The following is a 23,646-nucleotide window of genomic DNA, read 5'->3' on the forward strand; positions in this document are numbered from 1 at the left end:
TCAGATACCTTACCCTTTCAATCATGTCTCTGGTCTTCTCTGTTCCCACAGGAACATCATGAACTCGGTACTGGTAACAAAGGTAACTCATCACAGGAGCAGGAGCATCAAATAACTCTCGTAAATATGAAAAAAATCCATATCGGCTAAAGAAGAGAGAAAAAAAGCAAGCATCACAAATTAAATTCAGCAGGTAAGCAAGCTGAATTTACTGAAGGGTCAGAAAGAAGTCCCATGAACCCAGAACTGAACGGGTGATAATCTGACTTGCATAAAAAATTCTAATATATAGCAACAAAACAAACCCACTGCATTTAAAACCATTTCCCCAATACAATCAGATACATACCGTAATTCTCCAATAGGTCTTGAAGGCAAACTTTCAGCACATGATTCAGCAGGTGCACAGACAGCATTCACTCTTAGTTTCTGATGATCACGCACCTTTTATTTAGATCGTATTAGATTATTAGGTAAAGACTAGAAGAATTCACCACATGCAAATAAAATATTAATTGTTGATTCACAGAGTCAGAATTATTTTCAACTGATGACCTCTGGAAGAACTCACAAATTCACTCTGGCTCAGAAATAACCAAGTTATCTAAAAGCAAACACTATTAACGCCTCTGAAAACACCATGTGCTAGGGAAAATAAAAGCAATCAAAGAAATCCAGAGCAAAGTGCTCAGTATAAAGTGCTAATCATATAAAAAAAGATCAGCTGAGCTGGTTAAAGCAGCCTTGAACTGAGTTCCACAGTAACACAAGCAAGATAAGCCCCCAGAACCTGAGATATCACCACTACTGTTCAGGTATAAAAAAGTGATTAGCTTCCATGAAGAGTGGATGAGCCTTCAAAAACTGCAGGACAATTTGTCACTAAATACACTGTTGTGTTGACTGTAGTTGGGAAATGTGGCAACAGCTTTATACCGTATCTTCTGGTTTTTATCTCCTGCATTATCTGCCTGGACTTTCAAAGGGAACAATCTTCTCTGTGATTCAGGAGACAGCAATATTATGAAAATACAGGGTTTATTTGCTGCTTGGACCACTGCATGTCACAAAAGATGCTTCCTGCTTCTTTAGTCCAACGGCAATAGACAATTTTGGTATTAAATTTGTAGACTTCCTGTAAAGGTTTTGGCTTCTTTTCTTCTCTGCCAAGGTCAAGATGAATAATACTCGGGAAACACCAAGCTCGAGTTTGACTTGGAATGATTATTATATCTTATCTGTTTACAGTATTTACAGGCTCACGCACAGTGAGCTCTTAGAAAACAAAGGTAAAATGGAGTGCTTCAAACTCTTTCCAAGGTTATTTAAGATATAATTCCCCAATAGTGAGATGACACCTATATTATTTATACTTTTGACCCAATAATGACCATCCAAAGCCTGCAATGTGGACCTTTTTCAGCCAGTTACAGAAAACCACCCACACCCATGAAGAAGGAAAAAGGTAAAGGACGTAGACAACACCCAAAATCCTGCATCTTGACTCACACGTACCACTATACACTAAACCCCCAAATTCTAAGTTTCTAGGATTCCAACAGATTTCCACTCTAACCATTTTCTTGTACACAGTATTTTTTACTTAAGTGATTACTGCCTTTCCAAGGAAGACAATCTAAAAACCCACATTTTCTTAATATTCCTGCATCCCTCCAGTTAGTCTAAGCTTTAAGAAAGCCTTAATTCTAAAGAAAATCTCTGAATACTTTGCATTATCTACTTGTTATGATACAGATATCTATGGTTGTCATACAGGTTTACCTAACAGACTCCCAAGTTCAGGGCTCTTACTTCAATACTTAATGAAGTTTTAAAATTGGTGCCAACTTGCCTCCACCAGAAATGTTTCCATATCTTCTTGACACTCAAAAACGAAAGCCCTCATGTCATTGGCCGAAATGTGATTTTCAATGTATTTTGCATGTCTACTGTCCTTCACATTGATCTAATAAAGAAAGGCAATGAGCAAGTGATTCAATATAATTTGATATACCACACCCAAAAAACATTTTAAATAGTCAAGATGATATCCACAACTACATTTAATGAAAACAAGAACAATGTCTTTAAAAATATATTTCCTGTCATTTTTTGCAACCAGTTCCCTTGGGAGGAAACCTATGGTAAGTCACAGATCACTGTGCTTGATTTTCAGTCATCCATATCCTTTTTCAGCACTCCTGAAGTCATCACCATCTCTCACCATATCACCTCTCTCTTCTGCTCCATCCTGACCTTACAATTGCAATAATCCCCATCTCATGGCTAATGGCTCTGCTCCAGCACTAGTAAGGGTTTTTCAACTAACAACAGAAACCACCACACTCCTCAAGCTGAGGTGTCTTTGAATTCCTAAAGAAAAAAAACCTCACATACTTAAAATGAAGCATTCCAAATCTGAATGAAATGTTGATGTTTATGTTTTTCAGTTAACTTTCACTAATAATTAGACATTATGTCACTATACATGACACATAAAGGCAAAATTACACAGAACTACAGAATTTAATAACCTCAAATTGGCCAAAAGCTTGGTACAGTTAACAGCAATTTGAAAGCTGCAATTTGTAAGTACACAAGACTAATTTACATGATACCAAAGTGTACTGGTTTTGGATGAGGTAGTTAATTTTCTCCACAGTGGCTAGTATAAGGCTGTATTTTGGGTTTGTGCTGAATAGAGGGTTCATAATACCAAGAAGATTGCTATTTCTGAGCAGAGGTTACACAGAGCCAAGGCTTTTCTACTCTTGGTGCTGCCACAGTGGTAAGGTAAGGCACGGGAGACTGGAAGGAAACAGAGCCAGAACAGGTGACCCAAACTGACCAAAGGGATATTCCAGATCATCATGCTCGGTATATAATGTGAGGGGAAGGAGAAGAAAGGGGGTACATTTGGAGTGATGGCTTCCAAAATGTCAAAGTTTAGGAATGGTATTCTTCAGCTTAGAAGGCCCACTAAAACCACGCCACTTCTCACTCCCCATGTCCCCTCCCTGCTTCGTGTTCCATCAGGATGGAGATAAAAACTAGACGGAAAAAAGGTGAAAACCATGGGTTGACATAAGAACAATTTACTGGAAACAGCAATAAGAAGAGAAAGCAACCAGTAACTGCAACAATTTTAATAATAAGAGGTGTAAGACTTACAATTTACACTGAAAGCCCCTAACAAATACTGACTGCCTCTTCCCCACCATGAATTCTCCCAACCTGAAAGGGATGCCATTCTCAAAAGCAAGAGCCCCTTTCCCCCACCCTAGCAACGACTTGAGGTGATATGGAACAAATTAGGGTCTGGCCACACTCCCTCAGCCACACATCCTCTCAAGCACTATTAAAGTTCAACCCTGTCCTTGGCCAAAACCAGGACACTGAGTCACTGTCACATATGATGGGACCCTGCTCTCCTGGAGTTGGCTGAATACCTATCCACGCTTGGGAAACAATGATTTAATTCCTTGTTTTGCTTCCCTGTTTCGCCACATGCACGGCTTTTGCTTTTCCCTATTAAATTGTCTTTATCTCACCCCATGAGTTTTACTCTTCTGATTCTCTACCCAATTCTGCAATGGGGCAGCAGGTGAGTGGCTGCCTGGGGCTTGACTGATGGCTGAGGTTATACCTCAACATAGAGAAAACAAATCTACACATCAATTGATGTTACAGAGGTTAATGAGGCCTTAAGTAAAGATATCCTTATTGAAGCATTTATAAAATTATCTTGATGTGGCATCTCAAGAGGAATTCGAAGTTCTGAAAATAACAAGAAATATATGGGATTCTATTCTAAACAAAAGTAATTTTGAGCAGTTCTAGTACACATACAAAGTGTAAGAATTTGTACATAAATATTCTAATATACTAATTTAAATTGTAGCAATGCTTTATTAAGTAAGTTTGCAATTCTGAAAAGAAGTGCAACTGGAGATTTTCATCCTCTTCCCATTACATGGAGCATATATTGCAAGAGGAAGAATGCACTAAAAAAGTAATAATCTCTTTGAAAAATCAGTCCTGCTATTCCTAGATAGTACAGCAGCTATCAAACCAAACCAAAACACAATGCAATAGATTAGCAATAGATTTCTGTGTCTCTAACTGGTTGGGTAGAGCAAACCAAAAAAACCACTCGGAGATCAGAAAGAGAAGTAATCATAGCTGAGCAGGTTGTACTGCAAAGGGAGATACTCAATTACCAATGACCACTGCCTTTTTAAGCAGCAGCTAAGAACTACTTAAGTCTTAAGTAGTAAGACTGAATAATAACAGGTTGCATCTTAGACGAAACCTGCAACAGGCGTCTTCGTGCGGAGGAAAGGAGCCATCCCACCTTACTCAATGACTACCTTGTCTATAGAATTCTAGTTATGAATATACTGCATGTACTTGACAGGACATTCCAAGATGTATCTTAAAAATCTTCATTCTCAAAGCCTAGCAAGACATAAATAATCCAACCATTAAAAGAGTGGTATGCAAATAAATCTTACTTCAAGCATCATGGGTTCACAAGTGTTTTTTTTAAACTTGTCTTTGTTGTTTCTTAGCCACATAAGAGCAGAGTGTGTGTCTCGGAATCTCATTTTAAGGTTCTCTTCCTTCATATGCATTATATTATTAAGTTGTCCAAGGCGACCAATTATTCCTGTAATTTAAGGTAGTTTCTTAGAGTCCACAACAAATACACATTATAACCAGCATTTTCCGGTAACTAGGATTACTCCTCCAAAACTAAGGCTGTTAGTAAATTACAAGAACTAAGTTTCCTCTTTCCAGAATTGAGATGCTGCTACTTCTGAAGAAACCCTAAGAACTATTAAAGCTTAAAATCTAAAACAGGATTAAAAACTTACCCCCCAAAAATAACAAAATCTGACAGGCATGATAAAAATACAGGAATTTTGCCCTAAAGTATACTTTTCAAGAGTTGTTCTACCTCTGTATTTAAAAACAAAAACATCCCCCAGATGAAAGAGACTGTAGGTCATGTGAAGTATCTGTGTTATTTCATGCTGGCAAAACCCAAAATGTGTGACACCAAGACTGTGCATGAAAGCATCTGCTATTCAAAAGAGACAGAGATCAAAACATGAGAATTTTGTGCTGTTCGAGATAAAATATACAGCATCTACTTCCCCAGGTAACTTGGATTCTTACCTCAGTTTCTTCTGGGATTCAATGGCAATTTAAGTGCCAGACAGGTATGTGCAAATGAGCAACGTTTACTGAGGAATACATATACAACACCCTCACCACCTGCCAAGCTTCAATTTTTTAATTTCATTTAATTTCTTAGAAAGGACTAATTGCAAATCCCAGACTAATGTAAAGAAACTCTGGAATTAAGGTTAGCTAAAGTTCATCTGAGAAGGACAAATGCAGCACCAGCAGATAATATAATATATGAAGTAGCTAAAATACCGTCTATTCAAAGCAAACTGCTTTCTCCGTCAGGTTAGGGATCGTTTTTCTCAACCTGCCAACTGCACACCTTCCTTCATAACAAAAAAATCCCCCAAACTTCCAAAGGAGTCTCCTTACCCAGAGATCAGAAATACTGATTCTTTAAAGGCTGGTCTTAAGGTCAATTTTTACTTTTGAATCGTCTTGTTCAATTTTGAAAGAGATTGCTACTTTTAATAAAACTCTTTTAAAAAGAAAGAGCACTGCTATACATGTAAGCCAACCATAAGGCCTGAAGTAAATACCTTGAATTATTTCACTGGAGCAGGACAAATAGATTCTGAACAAGTAGATTCATTAAAATAGTAAAAATCATTTGACAAAAAAAAACCCTTAATAAGTACTTACTTTTCTCTTCCTGCTCTTGGTTGTTTTTTTCTGCTATTAGATCACTGACATCATTATCAATATTTGCCTTTTCTTCTTGTAGTTTTTTCAGCTCAGTATTAACAGCATCAATTTGTGGCTGAAGATTCTCACAGACTGCCATTGTATCCAGCTCATTCTGCCACTCCTCTATTATTCTTTGAGTTTGGTATATCTTCTTCTGCCTGTTTGTTTCTTCATCTTTTTTCATTCTGAATGCTTGATTAATTTCTTCAATCTAAAAATTTTGAGTATTTCCAACAAGAAATAAGTTTGATATACAGAACCTACAACAAATACCTAGGATACCTGTGCAATTGCTATTAAATGCTGATATAACCATGCACCAAACACCAAGAGTCTGTTACAGTTCCAACAACACTAGAACACAGCTCCAATGGCAGTTGAAGAACATAAGCAAAAGTACAACCAAGCCTATAAATCAATTTTTAAAGTTCCTTCATTTTCACAAAAGCAGAACCTTTAGGGCTAAGAAACTGCTTAACAATTGCTTAATACACCTGAAGTTTAGTCTATAATTAAGTAAAATTTATAGCCCAAACACAACTTTGAAGTTTGGACTCTGCATCCTTATAACATTTCATTTATACACTTCTTAACCAAGTGCCTAGATGAGACTGTTTCATGCCCTTGCAAGGAAGTTACTTCTACAAGACACAGGATGTATATCCTTAGAAGCAATAACCCCAGCCTCTCATGTAAAGGGCATGCTCTGTCTATTGATACATACACACACTATTTTATTAGGCAACTGATATTATGCAGTATACACCTCCCTCTTAGTAACTCCTGTTTGATAAGAGTTCTGAAGATACATTATGTAAAGAGTGCAAACACTTGCAGCATCTTCATAGAAATTTGCCACTGTGCTAACAGAAGAGCAGACAAAAAACCCAAAAGCAAACACCTAGAAAAGTCAGAAAGCAAGATTCTTACCTGTTTTTCTTTCATCTCCAAAGCATCTTGTTTCTCTTTACATTTTTGGGAAATATTTCTGATTTCAGCAGTCTGCATATAGCAAGATATTTAAATTTATAGTCATAAATTTTTGTATTTGTAAAAAGCAGTCAGATTTTCAACAGCATCTTGTATATAAGTAAGTATTTACTCCGCATTTTACTGACCGACAAAGTCATACTCACCCATTTCTTATTCTTAACTGTATCAATAGCATGTATAGTTTCAGCAATTTGTGAAGACTTGTGTAACAGCATACATACTGTACTGCTCACAACCTATATGTGTGCTGTATGTCTGCAAATTCAGGCGTGACACATTAGAGGAAGTTCCTAATCTGAAATTATAACTCTATCCTTGATTTCAATTCAAATGTTAGATTCAGGTGCCTACAATTATAAAGGGTACTTGCCTCCTTCTCCAAACCAAATTTGCAAAGAAAGGTGATACTGAAGAGTGAGCAAGGCTTAAGCTCCCAGGCACAGGATGGCCAAACCGGGTTTTGTTCAAGCCATCCTACCTCTGAAATGCATTGTGCTTGAGCTAGATCCTACACAACTGAGCTTGACAACTTGTTGGCTCATGTGTAGGCACCCATGTCTCTGCTCCTTCTCTGTCCTCAGTTCTATAAAGTGGAAGAACAATATAGGAAGGCATTTCTTCAGTCCTATCCCTTCTCAGAGCATGTTTTATTAGGTCAAGTTGCCCAGGCACTCACACAGCTGAGTTCTGAACACAGTACACAATTCTTTCTCTGAAAACTGAGTTCTTCCTTCCCTGAACCCTCAAGGCTGAAGCAGTGCAAATAGAATACTGGAACACTGCAGAAAGATGGAAGGACTTCAAGCAAATTACAGCAGAGATACAGAAACAAACACAGCACTCTCACCAGAAGAAAGGTCTTCCTACAAAGGATCATACTGAAAACACTAAGATGCATCAAAAATGGAGAAAATAAAACTATGCAGATTTTTTTTCCCCTACCACAACCTTAAAAAAGCACAAAAAATTCAAGACTTGTGCAGGAGGTTTGCATAAAGCCAACACAGAAGGAATACATCTGGGTCTTGCAGCTGACTGCTATGAGGTACTAATTCTGTGATGCTCTTTCCAAAGAACTCAGGGAAGCAGTCTGAATAGAAAGCTCTCTCCCAGGAAACTGATGCACAATGCTCACAAAACAATTCTGAAGGCTCTCAAAATTAGGACGCTAGTAAGGAACTGGAATTCTGTTTTTCATTTATCATTGTATTTTCAGTAATATGTTTATATATAGACCTACCTGCAGAACAGATGAACAACTAGAATTACCTTTATGATTTTTATTGTACAACCACAAAAAACTGCTTTACGCTATCAAGTATTGCTAAAAAGTTGTATTGAATAGTTAACTCTGTTCAAATGCCTTTAAAGACCCAGAAGAAACTGTCCAGGAAATACACCACTTCATACTTTTCCTACAAAATGGGTCAATTTCTTTTTTTCTACATTCTACATTGATACCACTCAAACCATCAAGCGTTACTAAAACTTTTTAATCTAATCAAGAAATTGAAATTGTTTTAACAGAAAGAGACAGGAGAAAAAGTCATGCAACATCTGGATATATTAATTAATATAATTCCCAGATTTAGTCCACCCTTCCTTGCTGTTCAGCTCCTTCCAGACAAAACTACAACTCCATACTGGGCTTTTTTTGCCAACAAAATTCAAGAAAGACAAAATGAAGAGGTGATTACTTCTGCCCTCACATACATACCCTCATGTCAATAGAAAGATGACAAGAAGTAGTCAGAATTAAAGTCTTTTGATAATGGTTATAAGCCAAGTGCAAAGCTTCTGAAGAGAATGATATTCCCTACAGGTCTGTGTGTCCAGAATAGAGCAGACTTAAAAGACTAAACTGCTTTCCCTTAATGCTAAATTGAAACTAATCAATGCATTCTGGCTTACAGAACTTACTTTTGAAATTCTCGCCAAATGCCTGCATTTGTACATAGACAGAATTGTAAGTTACAAAAAATTCAAGCAGTCTATGAAAAAGTGAGGAACTAATGAAGACAAAGCAGCTTAAGCCATTTTAAGCTACTTAAACCTTGCACTTTCCCATTATGTCAAAACTACCTCCTGACACTGCAACCAGCACTGATTCTCCTTTCCAAGGACATTTGAACAGCCCATCTCGGAAAGTACGTGTGAGGGAAATAAATTTCAGCACCTGAAAAAAAGTTATTGTCACGGAAGTTCAAAGAGCAGCAATACACCTCTCAGATCTTCTTAACTTGCCTGGGTACCTTATGCCCTAAGTTCATGCCATAATCACATATATAAAATATTCCCTTATGTCTTTTCCCGCAATTATGGACTCTAAGTTCAAGACAAAATAATAATCATTCAAATTAGACTTGGACATATCATTTAACATCAGAAAAAACAGATTTGGAAGTGTCTTATATATACTGGATAGTACCACTTATAAATAAGATACAAAATCCTAACTCATCACTGCAAAGCCATATTAGAGTACCTCAGTAAGACTTCTATAAATTACTTATTTCAAATTTATCCTCTTTACTTCTTCCTGTATTTTTAGCTACTAGAATACTGTAGAACAAATTACCTAATCCAATTTCCAGACATAAATTAAGCAACACTTCAGCATATGACTAACCTTTTGAATACATGGCATACAAAAGCTTTACACAACAAGTTTAGATCGAAAAGAAAAATATGCTGATTCAAGGGTATAAATGAACCATCTTGTACATTTTCTCAGGTTTTCTTCCACTGTTTTGTAGGAAGTGCCTATACTGAGCAAGCTCCCTGAAAGTTAAAACTCAAAATGATCACTGTCCTAGGTTTCTCACAGAAGTGAATTACTTTTCGTTAAAAAAAATTACTTTTATATGAATACAGTCCAATACTTTCAAGAACAGTGGTACCAATGGTAAAGTAGAACTCTTCCCTGTTTGAAAAAAACACAGTAGCTTGAGATATATATATATATATATGAGAGTAAAACCTAACAGGATAAGACCATGCATTGAAAACAAAGTTCAGCATTTCACAAGCATGAACGCATTGTTGCATTATAAATATTAATTTCAAGCTTACGGACGTTAACTTTCCTCTACGAAAGTACATTTACCCTTAAACAACAAAAACCTTCAAAACAAAAAGCCCAACCACATCAAAAAAAGGTCACTTCAGTAAGACTGCAACATTTTGGAACATTTAGGTGTTCTGTCTCACAGCATAATAAACTCTTGCAATACTGTGGGACACAAAACCTAAATACTTTTACCAAATAACTTTCTTATAATTATGAGGTACTGAAGAACTTCATACTGTTGGTGTAGTGTTTATCACAACAAAAACAATAACATTGTGAACAACAATCTGTAGTTTTTTTGTCTGGTCTTTCTGGTTTGGTTTTGGGTTTGTTTTTTGCTTGGGGCAAAGGTGTCTATTTTGGTGGGGTGGTGCTTTTTGTTTTTTGGTTTTGTTTTTTTTTTCTTTTTTGAGGAAGCACATGATTAGTTTATTAGCTCACAGTGCTAATATGCCACTGAAGTTTCAGAGCCTCATTCTACAAGATGCTTCAAGGCAGCAGTCACATGTATCCACATCAACTCCTCTGAGCTGGTCACTTACCATCAAACACAACTCATTGCAGCAAACAAACACTCTCATGTCATCATTTAACTTTGGTTAACCACTGAAAATTTGTGCAGCTTACACAAACAATGACTTCTGCAGTCTGAATAGTAAATAATGGTTAAAATCCTGCAGGGAATTACAGTACTCTCATTTTTCATACGCAAATAATATTTTTCCATAAACCCAGGAAGAGCAGCTGTTCAAAAAAATTTTGTAAACTGTAACATATAGACAGGTTTACCATTAAATTCCCTTATGCATAAAAATATTCACAACAAATGGAAGATTACTGTCTAATTTAAAAATCAAGTCCTACTTATGGAAGTATGTTCACTATTAGAGGAATGCTTTTAGGCCAGTAAAGTTGCAATTAACCATAGAATAAACCATACTTTAAGAAGATAAGAGGAGCGAGCATCCACAAACCCTAAGTACAGAACAGATGAAAACAGACATCTAAGTCAATGGAAGTACCTAACTTGTGGAAACTATTAACATTACATCCCAGAAGATTTTTAATGTACAATGAAGAGAAATTTTAAGATTTGCTTTTATGAAACCAAGAGCTGATTGAAAAATTGCTACTAAAGGTTTACTAAGGAATTGAACAGACTGGAGAAAGGCTCTAAAATAAAGGGCACAGGTGCTTTAGGAAAAATTCTGCTGAAACATTATGACACACTGGAAAAAAAGAAGTTATTACTTTACATTTTAAAACCTAAACATAGGACACCTGAAATATTACCTATGTTAAAAAGAACTTCAATACCTACATTATCTCTGGTTTTCATATCCAGATTGTTTAAATTTTCTTCAGCTTCTTGGATATTTTTTGTCCATGGGGACTGCATTTCTTTCAGACACTTCAGTTCTTTCTTAACTTGATTTCGGTTTTGTTTCACTTCTTCATGCTGTTCACGAACATTTTCATATTCCTTGGAGTTAAAAGTAAAACAGTAAAAAACTGCTGTATTCTATTCCAGTGTTTTATACTGTCTAAACATTTTATTTAACTTCTTATGAGTTTTAGGAAAAGTACCTCTTTCAGAAATTAGTATTAGAGCAACTATGTAAGTAATACTGTTACTGGGTCCAATGATGAGGAGTTGTGGTCATCATTCAGCCCCAAGTGAACAAGACACATTATTAATACTTCTTAAATAATATGCAATTCAAGTAGCAGAAGAAACAATCCATTCATTTGTCTGCAATTACTTTGTCTTCATGTCCATCTGGAATCCTGGAAAAACCTCTGTAACCCCTCCCTGTTCATAGTTTGACACTATTTAGGCAGGAGTCTAAAAGCTAAGAAGCAAATAATCATAGATAATTTTGTGAGAAAGAAAAGGGAAGTAGCTGGACAGATTGTCAGAGCAAGCAATAGATACAACCACTACTGAAGTAAACCAAGGGGACAGAGTGGAACACACTTTTGGGAAACAACAACTCCACCACACACCACAAACACCAAAGGCCATTGCTACATAGGAAGTTTAACTGAAGATACGTTCATGAGAGAAAAGCGAGGATAAACAGTATGGTGACCAATAAGCTCCACTTCAAGAAGGTGGGAATTTTGTAGAGAAAGTAGTTTAAGCAGAAGGAGTAATTATTAGGGATTTTTTTGTGTGTGTGTGTTATACTCTCTGGAAAGAAAAAAACATTAAAAAAGGAAGGAACAAAAATAAGGGGAACCTCTCCACAGTGCCCCCAAATAAAGACACATAATCTAACAATATGTTCCATGACTGTGAAGGATTTATTGTGGGCATCAACCTGGCAGCGGCACAGGGTCAGCCAGATCTCACCCCTGGCAAGCCTGACCTTTGGCTTCAAGCCTTAGGAGGCATTTGTTTAACTTAAGGTGAGACAGAGATCTGCTGCCAGGTGACTTCTGCTCCCCTATTTATTACCCCAGTCCACATTTGGTCACACTTCTAGAACCCTCTAGCCCCAAGCCTATATACTGCCACTCCTTCCTCATTTCTGGTCTTTGGTGTTTCACCCTTACAGCATGCGGTTTCTGGGCACTATCCCTATTTTATTTTCCTATTAAGGTGAGTTTTCTCTTTTGGATATACCATCACACCCGCTCCTTTTCCAACACCACATTTGCCCTGAAAGATGTGTCGCAGCCACCCTCACAGAGACAACTCATGAGAAAAAAAAAGATGTTCAGAGGACCAGAGAGAGGAGGGGATTCATGCATGCAGGGGGACAGAGGAAGGGAAGGCTGTTTGACTTTGTATGCCCTAAATAAACCCCCAAATTCAGAACATATGCCTAACTTTTTCCAAGGCTTGGAGCTTATTATTACAATAGTGATAACAATAGTAATAGCAATATTAATGTTACATAATGACCACCTGGAAGTTATTTGTTAAAGATGACTTGGCTTTATCTGCTACCATTTCTTCACAGTTACTTAACTGACCTGATGAATCACAGATAAATCAACCTAGTCTACAAAATCTAAGGTCTTTCTTCACAGTATCTTTTTCACAGTCAAAAAGTATTCGAAGAAAGCCGCTCTATTTCTGCGAAGTATTCAGTAGCCACTGCTATGAAGTCATAGAGGTAAAGGGATTATATTTTCACTTAGCGGAAAGATTAAGCTTAAAATTTAGCTCTGTTCTAAATAAGGCATTTTGTTTCAAGATTAAAGCAAACAAAATACAGGCAAGTTCTACAGAACCATGATGACATGATTTTTACACAGCAGATCCTTTCAATACTTTAAGAAAATCTGACTTAACCAAAATACAGAGATCTTGTTTATCTGCACACAAGTAACTTTGATGCTTGTAATTAGGCACTCCACTGAAGACCTGCAGAACTTCCAAAGCATTTCAGCTTTCCCAAGAGATATATGCATCTTAAAACCATGTTTTTCTTAATTTTAACTGTCAGAGGAGGAAAAGAATGGACATGGCTTGACCAAAACACATTTTAAAAACTACATGATTCTGGGAACTATGGAATTCTATGGAACTCAAAGTATATGTTCAAGAACTTATTAGACATAGACATTTGTGAAAATGGTGTATAATTCTCTACATATAGAAGCAGTTGTCACTGTCTAGAAAAAAACTGCTTGACAAAAAGATGTTCCTCAGATGAAAAGCAGTAGAGTCCTCGGAATTAAAATGCACTTCAACGATGATCAGAACATGAACAAGCTCCCCACTAGACTTCCCCTTTTCCTCTATGATTAAGAAACAGTCTAATGTCACATTTGAGTTATCATATTTCCAGGTTTCTCTATTTCACAACATCTTGCAGTGTTTATACATCCACCTCCCAGCTGCAAGCTCAGCTGTAGCTACTCTGCTTTGTTACAAAGCAAAATTGAACAGGTAGGTGTGTTTAGTCTTCAAGTTGAAATCTGCATTTTGGGGAAGATGGAGCAGATGAAACATCCACAGACAGAAGAATAAACTCCCATACTATTCTCAACTTTGGTAAACCTCATTTTAAAACACAAGAACACCCATTTATTCTTAGGACTAAACAGTGCCAGGTCAAAACAACAACACAAAGTCCCATGCTATTGTAGAATATATTCTTCTTTTGCAATTCTTTTAGAAAGAGCTTGGTATTTTGCAATGCAAGAGAGTAACAGAAGTTCTGTCATAGTTTGACAAACTACAAAACAGCAACAGAATGTGAAATTCTACTACAGCCCGTAGTTCAGATATTCTCTAGCTAGTAAAATAATAAGGTTGATGCCCTTTGATTTCAAATGTAAATGAAGCACATGGAAGAACTCGTGTTAAAATTTATTAAAATTTCCCTACAGTCACTGCTTTCAGCATTTCTAAACTGCTGTTGAGGGTTAAGTCTCCTGTAGAATTTTTCCCCCCCACCAAGTTGCTAGGAGACTAAATGCTGAGTACTTAACCTGGACAAAAAGAAGCTGATCACTTAGTTTGGGGGAGGAAAAAAAAAAAAAAAAGCTCCGGGAGAGAGAGCTGAGAGTGGGGGTTGGGTGTCTCTGGTCTTCCGGGGAGCAGAGATCAGGGGCTGCTGGCTGCTGGAGTCCACGGTTAACGAAGGAGTCTGGTCCTGGGAATTCTACCATCTGTTGGAATATCCAGGAATTCGGAGTTTCTTCGCTGTCCTGCTGGATTTTGGGTGAGCCCGGGTCCAGCCGATGTGGCTTCTCCGGCACTGCCACCTCTGCCTGCCGAGGACACCCCCTGCCTGCGGAGGACAGTCCACCGCGCCCAGCTTCCAGCCATCAGCGCCGGAGCTTCCACCGTGTGCCCTCGGGGTTCTTGGTTCTGTTCTACTATTGTTATAATTGCTGTTGGTTTTTGTCTGTCCTGTTATATTTACTAGCAGAGGACTGTTATTCCTTTTCCCCATAGCTCTGACTGAAAAGGTTTTTTTTGTTGTTTTTTTTTAATCTTCCAAATTATAATAACACAGAGGGAAGGATTCAAATTCCTCATTTCCTAGAGAGGTCTGCCTCTCCATAGCAGACACCTGTCTTTTCAAAACCAAGACAACTGCATATTTGCCTCCAGTTCTCTTCTCCTTTCCCTGAACCTAAAAAACACTACTAATTCTGGACTGACAATCAGAACTCCACCAAGGTGTCAAAGCACACTGCTGTTTCTATGGATTCAGTGACCAAAAAGTTCCATTCAACTGAGCCCATCCACTAAAAGCCTTTAACATCCTGACCAATATAAACTGTCTAGAAGGCAGCAGTGGAATTAATGTGTGACAAAGTTTGACTAAACTTGCGTAAGTAACACATAACAGCCATGTTCCCTAATTTATGGAAGACAACTTAATTGACAGCAGACAAAATCATTTGCTTAGTTTGCCTCTGCCAGTGGCAGAGCCTTTAGAGTTCTGTATAGGCAAGCATCTTACAGCAGAGAACAATCAGTATCAGTCTACATTAATTATGCAACACAAGGGTAAGACTTGTAGTAAGAAAAAATCCCACCATTCAGCAAGTACTGACATCACAGAAGGTATATCCTACATCCTTAACACCTACTATCATCCGTCTATTTCAGTTGCAACTCCTAAATCCCTCTGCTGATAGCAAGATTTGAAGGCAGTGATGGGATTTCCAGTTGCTCAAGATCCAAAGGCCATGCTCTTTATGACATGTGAGGCTTTGTTACATGCAAAATTGCAAAAGTTTTTTGCATTCTTCACAAGTAGTAAATCAAGTTTTCTGCAAGTTCTATATCTGTATTTCATTAACTCTATAATTATAATTAACTCCAAGCTTGCAAACAAAGCAAACAACATATTGTTTCAGTAAACTGAAATCTCCATCAGTTTGAACTGTTCAGAATAATTTAATCTGACTGATCATTCAACACTAAATTAAGTTAGTATTAAAGTGCTCCTCAGAAAGACTTATTTTGATTTGTATAAATGACCTGCTCTTTACTTTTTTCAAATGTGTTTTAAAATGTTTCTGTCCAAATGCTAATATTTTTGAGATTGTCAGCTAAAATTCACTGACACGTTTATCCGGTACACTAAATCTCAACTACTAAATTAAGAGGAACAAAATCTCAAAAAAAATGAACAAAAAAATACATTAAAAAAGTTATAGCTGAAGAAGCAAGCAGAGCTGGTTTAAGCAACAGCTTAAACCAGTTGCCCCTGCACAGAATAAAAGGAGTACTGATCTTGGCCTGTACTGCTGGCTTTTCTAAGTGTGCAGTAACTGAAGCAACTCATTCAGCTAGATACATAAGCAAACATCACAGTTAGACCAAGAACAGAATTTCAAGACCTGGCCTGTTTTCACTGAGCAACTGTAATGATATTCAAATTACTCCAGTCACACATCTTCTACAGCAACTTTTGGCCTAGTTCTAATTTCAGTCTTACTGAAAATGGGTTAGGTGAGAAAAACACTGGAAATGAAACTTACCACCCATGGCCTTTTCCTCTCAAGCATCTCTATTAAGTCTACATGGCGCTTGCATTCATGGTATCTTTCAACATCTTGCTTGTACCGTTCAACCCTCTGTTTCATTTTCTCCAATGAGGTGGTTTTTTCTCTGCACAAATTCTGTAATATATATTTTCATGTTTTACAGTATCTAAACAGTTCTCAGAAAGTAAGTCTACATCTCACCTGTACATTAAAGCAGAAATTTAACACTAGAGGAAGCATTTTGGTAGAGCAGTAACTAGAGGGGAACCATCCAAAAAGATAGGAACAGAAAAAAGGACTAAAAGAATGACCTGTATAGCTAAGGACAGACATTGTTCCGAGAACACCGGTCCTTCTCCTTTTTGTCCGTCTCCTAGTTTCCAAGGAAGTGAGCAACACTAAAGCAAAGGACCATGGTTGGTCATAGCCAATAATTTATAAAATACCTGTCTAGGAAAGTTGTTGCCGGACAAAAATCCCAGAGGAGCAAGGAGTACTTTACAACAGGCATCCTTTCACTTTTGGGTCTGGGCCATTTGCACACATCTTTGTACTGACAAGCATATGAGTGTCAGAGTTAATGAGTTCTCAGAGAGGATGAGCACTATTTGGTAAAATCAACTTACTACACGCTTTATAAATAAATACCACTTTCTCATTCTGTAACACGTCAGGGTAAAATTTATTACATTTTTTCCTACATTCACTGCTCTCTAAAAAGTGTACTTACCTCCAGTTCTCTTTCCTTTTCTCTGAAGTTTTTCAGTTCGCAATGAAACTGGTACATTTCTGGAGAACCAATGGATTTTTCAGTGGCTTCGAGCAACTCAGTCTTACTCAGTTTTGTAAATTCTCCAACTTTGTCCTACAAAATTTTTTAAAGTTATAAAAAATACAGGAATAGCTGGAACAGCGCAATACAATAATACTGGATTTATACACTGAAACATACTTCTCATAAACATTACCTGACTTACAGTTCTATGCTAAATAGTTCTGTCACAGTTAATGATCATCACATGGAGTAACAACCAAACTTCCAGAGCGTTTGCTCTCAGGCTGCTGAAGCAACCAGTACAAACCTTTTGCAGTATAAATACTATGACTAACTCAAAAGTTAAGCCACATAGAAGTTATTAATAAAGCTGGTAGCCAATGCTATTAGGAAGTATTGCTGTTGAAGGCAAAAGAGGACAAAACTTGAGACTGACACAAGAAGTGTGCTTGCTGCTGATACACTGGGAGAGAAAAAATAAACCAGTAGTATCAACACTGTAACACTGACTGAACTGATATTTATATACCAGAAAGTTCCTTTAAAGGCAAAGTTATGTTGCCAGAGTATGCTGGAAGTTCCAAACAAATACTGTATGCAAGTGAAAATGAACTCTAAAACAGGTGGCATATTTTTGTTTCTGTGGTATTAGCTTTCTAAACTTTAATGCTCTTCTGCATGTCTTCGTGAATTCTTGAGCCCATGGCTAGGCTCTGATAAGGCTTCCTTTTACTACTATTCCTGATGATCCAAATTAAATGGGAAAAAACCTGTCACAACTTTAAACTGCAATGTGAGGCAACTTAGTTACCTGCACAGGAATCCTGACCTGCTTGAACACGCATTCAAATACAGAAACTGCCAGTAGTATTCTTTTATCTTCTCTCTCTTTTAAGACTTCTTTTCCGTTAGGATGATGGTATTCTTACATAATTCAGTCCTATACATCTTTAAGCCTTATGCTCAACAAACTGCTGACATTACCATAAATGCTCTATTAGCAAGTGCTACTACTCTACTTCAACACCAAGACAGGAACACAAGCATTTTTCCTTTCAAAGTCAACAGGTATAAAATTGTCTAATTAGTGAGCTTTAAAGGTCACACAACTCCTCTTTTCTTTCATCATTACACCAGCACGGCTGTCTCATCCCTCTTGTTCTTTGTGCTGTCTCACTGAAATAGCTGAAGTGCTGCTAAAGCTAACCAGCAACAAAATCCTCTCAAAGCACAGTACTCCATTTGCACCCACTGTATTTCAAAATTAATTCATACCTGAGGAAGAAACTGGCACAAATTGTCCACCTGGATGTTCAAGGCTGCAATCTGTTCTTCTACTGTTTTCAGGGTTGCTGGTTTTCTGTTGATAAACCACACTGATGCATTGCTCACCACATAAATCTCACGTGTGATGATAATATTGTCTGGTGAATTAAACCTGATGAGTAGAAAGCAGTGCTTACAGAACACCTGAAAAGTATTAGCCTTTCAAAGGTTACTAAGTATCAAAGTATTGTTACAATTTATAGGTAGCCAAACATTTAATCTAAATTAACTAGACAGCAGCATTAGATTCTCATTTTCATGATTCAGAAAACATATAGTACTTCAGTGATGAATTTAACTCATATGGCAAACATCAAGAATATCTGTAAATCTTACCTCAGAAGTTACTTATATAAATGAGATGCTCATGCTGAATGTATGAAACATAAGCTGTTATAAATGTGAACAGTTTCTATAAAAGCATAATTTGTGAGATTTATTAAGCTTTAAAATTGGTGTGAAGGAGGTGCAGTACATATTTAAGAATTAGTGGACAAAAATATATCAGCAAGCTGTGTATATATATTCCATTTGAGAAAAAAATAGCATACAACACAAAAAATATTAATTTATTTTCATTTTCTGCTTTTAAAAAACACTAAAGATGTAATAGTTTTCATTTAGTTTTTTAGCTCAATATCTATTTTCAAAAATGCAGTCTGGTTAAGATGCAGCAATAACAACTAAGTCAGACTCCTGGGATTTTGGTTTACCATTTTGATTTAGAAATTGTCTAGTGTCTGTTAAGCACACTGTTAAGGACTGAGAATATGGGCTTGTAGAGAGGCCATGTACCTCAGGACATTTAAGAAAAGAGGCCAATGCAGAAGTGAGTACACATCTGCTGCCAGTGTTTGGACTAAGCACCATAGGGGTATGATTCTATTTCTTGATTACTGAATTATTACTTCCTGCATCACCTCATTTTAATTTATAAGATTTCCTTCAAAAGATCTAGAAAGCCATGCTCCTTTCTTTCATTAAATTAGCATCCTTTTACTATCATAACTTAGGTTTAGCTACATTTCAAGGGCTAAATTCAAAGGCAATACATGCCTACAGAACTTCAATTTTTAGTTCTTGTCAAAAAAAAAAAAAAGGCAATCTTCTGTATCATTGGTCTCCCATCCTAGACGTTGTATTTAAATATTTTTTACCAATCAGTAAAAGAACTCAACTACATTGCAGCCATGACATGCTAGGTCTAACGAGCCATGAAATACTAACTCTGCACACACTGCAAGATTCTTTCCAAACTTTCAAGTAACATCAGAATATATTTATGTTAAAACAACGTCATCATACATCCTATCTCCTGAACAACTGCCTGGCCAATCTCTAAAGAAGGTCTTACTTGATCCCTCTCGCAATAACAAAAATTGATAGGACTTTTTCCAAGGCATACTGTGGTATTTTTTTCCTCAATAAAGTTTTCTTTTTTAGAGAGTCTGATCAGGGTGGCCATTTGTTACACAAATTAACACAGGCTATGAATCAGCTGACGATCTCTATTTTCTGTTTCACTCAGGCAAACAGACCAGGCTAAGGCTTATTAAAATCACCTGCGTCACAGCATCCACAGAAAAAGCAGCACATAATATTGCCCTATGCAGAAGCTAGTAATGGAATTTTACAGTCCAAATGATTTCTCATTGCTCTGTTTTGCAACAGCTTACCTACAAGACTGAATTACATGGAATTAGTCAGATTGGGTTATTTTACATCTCTTCCATCAGTACGTGATTCAGTGAGAATGTAGGCAAGCCCCTCCTATCGTCAGTATCAGTATAAGGAAGTGAAGGCAGATCAGCCTGTTTCAAAACTTAGACTTTTGTCTTTTTGTTTTTCAATAGAAAGAATTCCAACTACCACATAGTGATGGCAGTCCTAACTAAATTTAAATCATCTGAACCTTAAATGTAATCAAGAGCTAAATACACCATATAGAACTACCTTTATCTATGTACTCTTTGTACATCAAGACAAGGCGAAATGCTTCAGAAGGAGAGCTCAAGAGTAGCCATCACTGCTTATTTCTTATGTGATAATTATTGAAACTTTATGTTCTGAAGTCTGGGGGAATTAAAAAAGGACAAATTAAAGCACCAGCTTAAAGACAGACCTCTGAACACTAAAATTTTTCTCTCACAACTTTGTGAATATGTGGGAAAATGATTCAATTAAAAGTGCATGAGGAAACAGTTTTACTACTTACAGTTCGATTTCCACTATGCCTTTCATGCACCCCTGCTTCACAAAGAGACTGATCTACAAAATTAATTTACAAGTTGTTACTGCAAAATAAAATGTATTATCTTATGAGAATATGCATTTATACAGTGGAACTGTTGTACCTGCGTATTTTATTTAAAACTTACAATTAAATGCAAAATTAAGTACTAATTAAAAATAGAGGAAGACGCTACTGTCCTCCACCAGCAGCATTAGAACCTCCTCCACAAGTTAACAATTTCTGATCAACTTCAGCCTCCAAAACTGAACAAATTATAATCAGCAGGTCCACAGACATGAAGAACTTCTCATGAATTCGGGGAACAAACACAAGTAAAAAGACACTGCCATATAGCTATACTAGAACTGCCAATTCTAATAGTACGAAAGTAATTCACAAAAAGTAAAGAGAAATACCAACACACAATAGTGACATATAGTCAATTCCCATATTCACATTTGCTTATGACTGAGCAGCTACAAGAGAATACGTGCACTCATTTAGGCACACAGGTTCATTGCGCCAAACCTATTCAGAGAAATTGCATCCAATGAGAATATCCAAGAAAGGAAGTGCAAAAATTTGAAAATTTCAAAATAAATTTTGTACTACAGGGTCAATGCATTGTATTTTGACGGTAGTGAAGTCAAAAAGTGAAAACAGAGTACAGCAATCCAAATTCCATTTAAATGACAGATCAGTGCCTCCATGTCTTTAGCTGAATTTTCATGACTCATTAGGAGTACATTATTTCTACAGGTACTATGTAATTTGGAATTTATTTTAGACTTTGTCTATTTCTCCTTTAGTTGGTACTTCTTATCAAATGTTTAGGCCATTAACTGGCCTTTTTCTACCCCACTGTGTATGCTCAGCCATCTTCAAATAAAACCTCTAGTCCACTCAGGTTGCACTACAACTTAGGTGTTTCCATTTCATAATTTATACAAGACAGCAAGTAGTTCATTAAGACAATCCCCCCTTTGTCTCTGGACCAGGTTACTCTGCAGTTCAGATGCCTTACTTTTTATAAAAGTAAAGCAATTCATGGAAGACAGGCTTTCCCCCCATCCTCTGCTGGACAGCACTCTGAATGAAATTCAGATTAATTATGGAAATCGTGAAAGCTCATAATTACCTTATCAGCTCGCCCTAGGAAAGAAGGTTTTCCAGCCAGTCCCAGGCAGATGGCGCAAACAATGCTTGACTTGCCTGTGCCATTAGCACCTAGAACCACGTTCAGGTTGGGCCCTGGATGTACTTCACAGACAGTGTATGTTCTGGAAAACACAGCAAGTTTTTGAATTTTAAAACACTTTATTACCTTTAAAAAAAAAAGGAGTTTACTTAGAAACATTTCATTATTTTATTAAACAGATAAAATTACGTCATCTAGACTCAAACGTGAAATACTGTTTTGTGAGAAAATCTCAAGAGTGAAAACTAACACTTCAGTAAAGCACCAGGAAATACATTCCTACCAGCCAGAGTAATCACTAGAACTATCTTTAAAGTCAGTGACTATGAGGAATGAAATCCAGCAATATGATAATAACTTTTTAACTGAGCTTGCTAGGGTATCATTTTATGCATCAAAAAGAAGACAGAAAACGGTTCATACAGTAGCTTTCCTGAGTTAGCATATCAGCCCACATCTAGTGTTTGCTTTTTTCTAACTGTATTAGACATCTTTCGTCAAGTCCAGCATGCCTACTGCAATAGTAACTATGGGAGGAGACCAAACCCACCCATAAAAACTCGTATCAAGTTGACACCCTAAATTCATAAAGAATCATTTGATGTTTTATTCCTGCACTGAGCCAAACACAGAGAGCTGAAACACTACCACTAAAGGAAGAGTACAAAGCCGTTAATGGCAACACAATACTATAAACCATGTACTTGTGGAAGAGAAGGTATCTGAACCCTTAATGAGGATTTAAACTGCTGTCTCTGAAGATTCAATTAACATCTAACACGTGACCCATGCACTACAATACTGAAGGTTTTCAAGGCCGGCACGGAGCTGTAAGCCGTATAAATGGCCTGACAACTTCTGCTGATAACCACAATACGGCCAAAAATAATGGAATTCGCAGTACATAGCAGATGGAAAAAACACGTGCGAAGATCACAAACACTTTATCCTAATGGGTCTCAAGGCCTATCCCCAGCGCCCTACAAACATCTTCTGCACTTTCTCCTGCTCCGCTGCTTGGCAGTCAACTGCCTGAGAGACAAAGAGCACGCAGAGGCTGCACGGCCGACAGGAGCCATCACCTCCGGGGAAGGCTGGCCGGCATCTGGGAACGCGCCCCCAGGGAAGCGACACCGCGCTGACTATCCCTGGGACTCGCAACCCACACAGCAGTGTCTCCCAGCTCCGCACTCCAAGCAAGAATACCACCTTACACGGAACATCGCTTCCCTCACTCTCTCCTCCAGCCCCCGGGACTCGTGCGACCCCGCTCCCCTGCTTCGGCCCCTCTATGGCGGGGCCGAAGGGGCAGGCCGCGGCCGTCCAACGGACGAGAAACGCCCCCCGCTTACTCACAGAAAGTTCTCCATGAAGATCCTGACGATGGAGCCCACAACGAATGGGGACTTAGACTCACCATGCTTCACAACCTTCCCAACAGCCTTCCCCTTTTCCCGCGCCGCCGCCATACTTCCCCCCCCCCCCGGCCGACCGCTCCCTCCCACTTGCCACCGGCCCCACGCCGCGCGCTCCTCGCCCGACGGGGCGGGACTGAGCCGCCCTGAAGCTTCTCATTGGCGTAGAGGGCGCGGCGCCGGCGCCCATTGCCTGGCGGGGCGAAGCGGGGCGGGGCGTTGCGGCCGTTGTTGCTGAGGCGGCCGCGTTGGCTGCGCCTTGCGTGGGTCCGTGTTGGGTTGGTATCGAGC

The 23,646-nt window shown here is 37.9% G+C and overlaps 1 protein-coding gene across 1 annotated transcript in view; it reads right to left on the reverse strand.

Moving 5' to 3' along the window:
• Positions 1-23,437, reverse strand: part of SMC5 (structural maintenance of chromosomes 5) — a 44,007-nt gene extending 20,570 nt beyond the window's left edge. The window contains exons 1-13 of the mRNA XM_040090456.2: positions 23,297-23,437; positions 21,881-22,022; positions 20,725-20,777; positions 18,459-18,621; positions 17,139-17,273; positions 16,403-16,543; positions 11,265-11,426; positions 6,811-6,882; positions 5,836-6,091; positions 4,515-4,669; positions 1,853-1,966; positions 350-444; positions 14-146 (exon numbers count right to left, since the gene is read on the reverse strand). Coding sequence (XP_039946390.1) covers positions 14-146; positions 350-444; positions 1,853-1,966; positions 4,515-4,669; positions 5,836-6,091; positions 6,811-6,882; positions 11,265-11,426; positions 16,403-16,543; positions 17,139-17,273; positions 18,459-18,621; positions 20,725-20,777; positions 21,881-22,022; positions 23,297-23,409 — 1,734 coding nt within the window. The 5' untranslated portion in view covers positions 23,410-23,437. The remainder of the gene's footprint in view (positions 1-13; positions 147-349; positions 445-1,852; positions 1,967-4,514; positions 4,670-5,835; positions 6,092-6,810; positions 6,883-11,264; positions 11,427-16,402; positions 16,544-17,138; positions 17,274-18,458; positions 18,622-20,724; positions 20,778-21,880; positions 22,023-23,296) is intronic.
• Between the last annotated feature and the right edge of the window lie 209 nt (positions 23,438-23,646).

The sequence above is a fragment of the Hirundo rustica genome, chromosome Z (assembly GCF_015227805.2).
Source record: "Hirundo rustica isolate bHirRus1 chromosome Z, bHirRus1.pri.v3, whole genome shotgun sequence".
In the NCBI taxonomy this organism is placed as follows: Eukaryota; Metazoa; Chordata; class Aves; order Passeriformes; family Hirundinidae; genus Hirundo; species Hirundo rustica.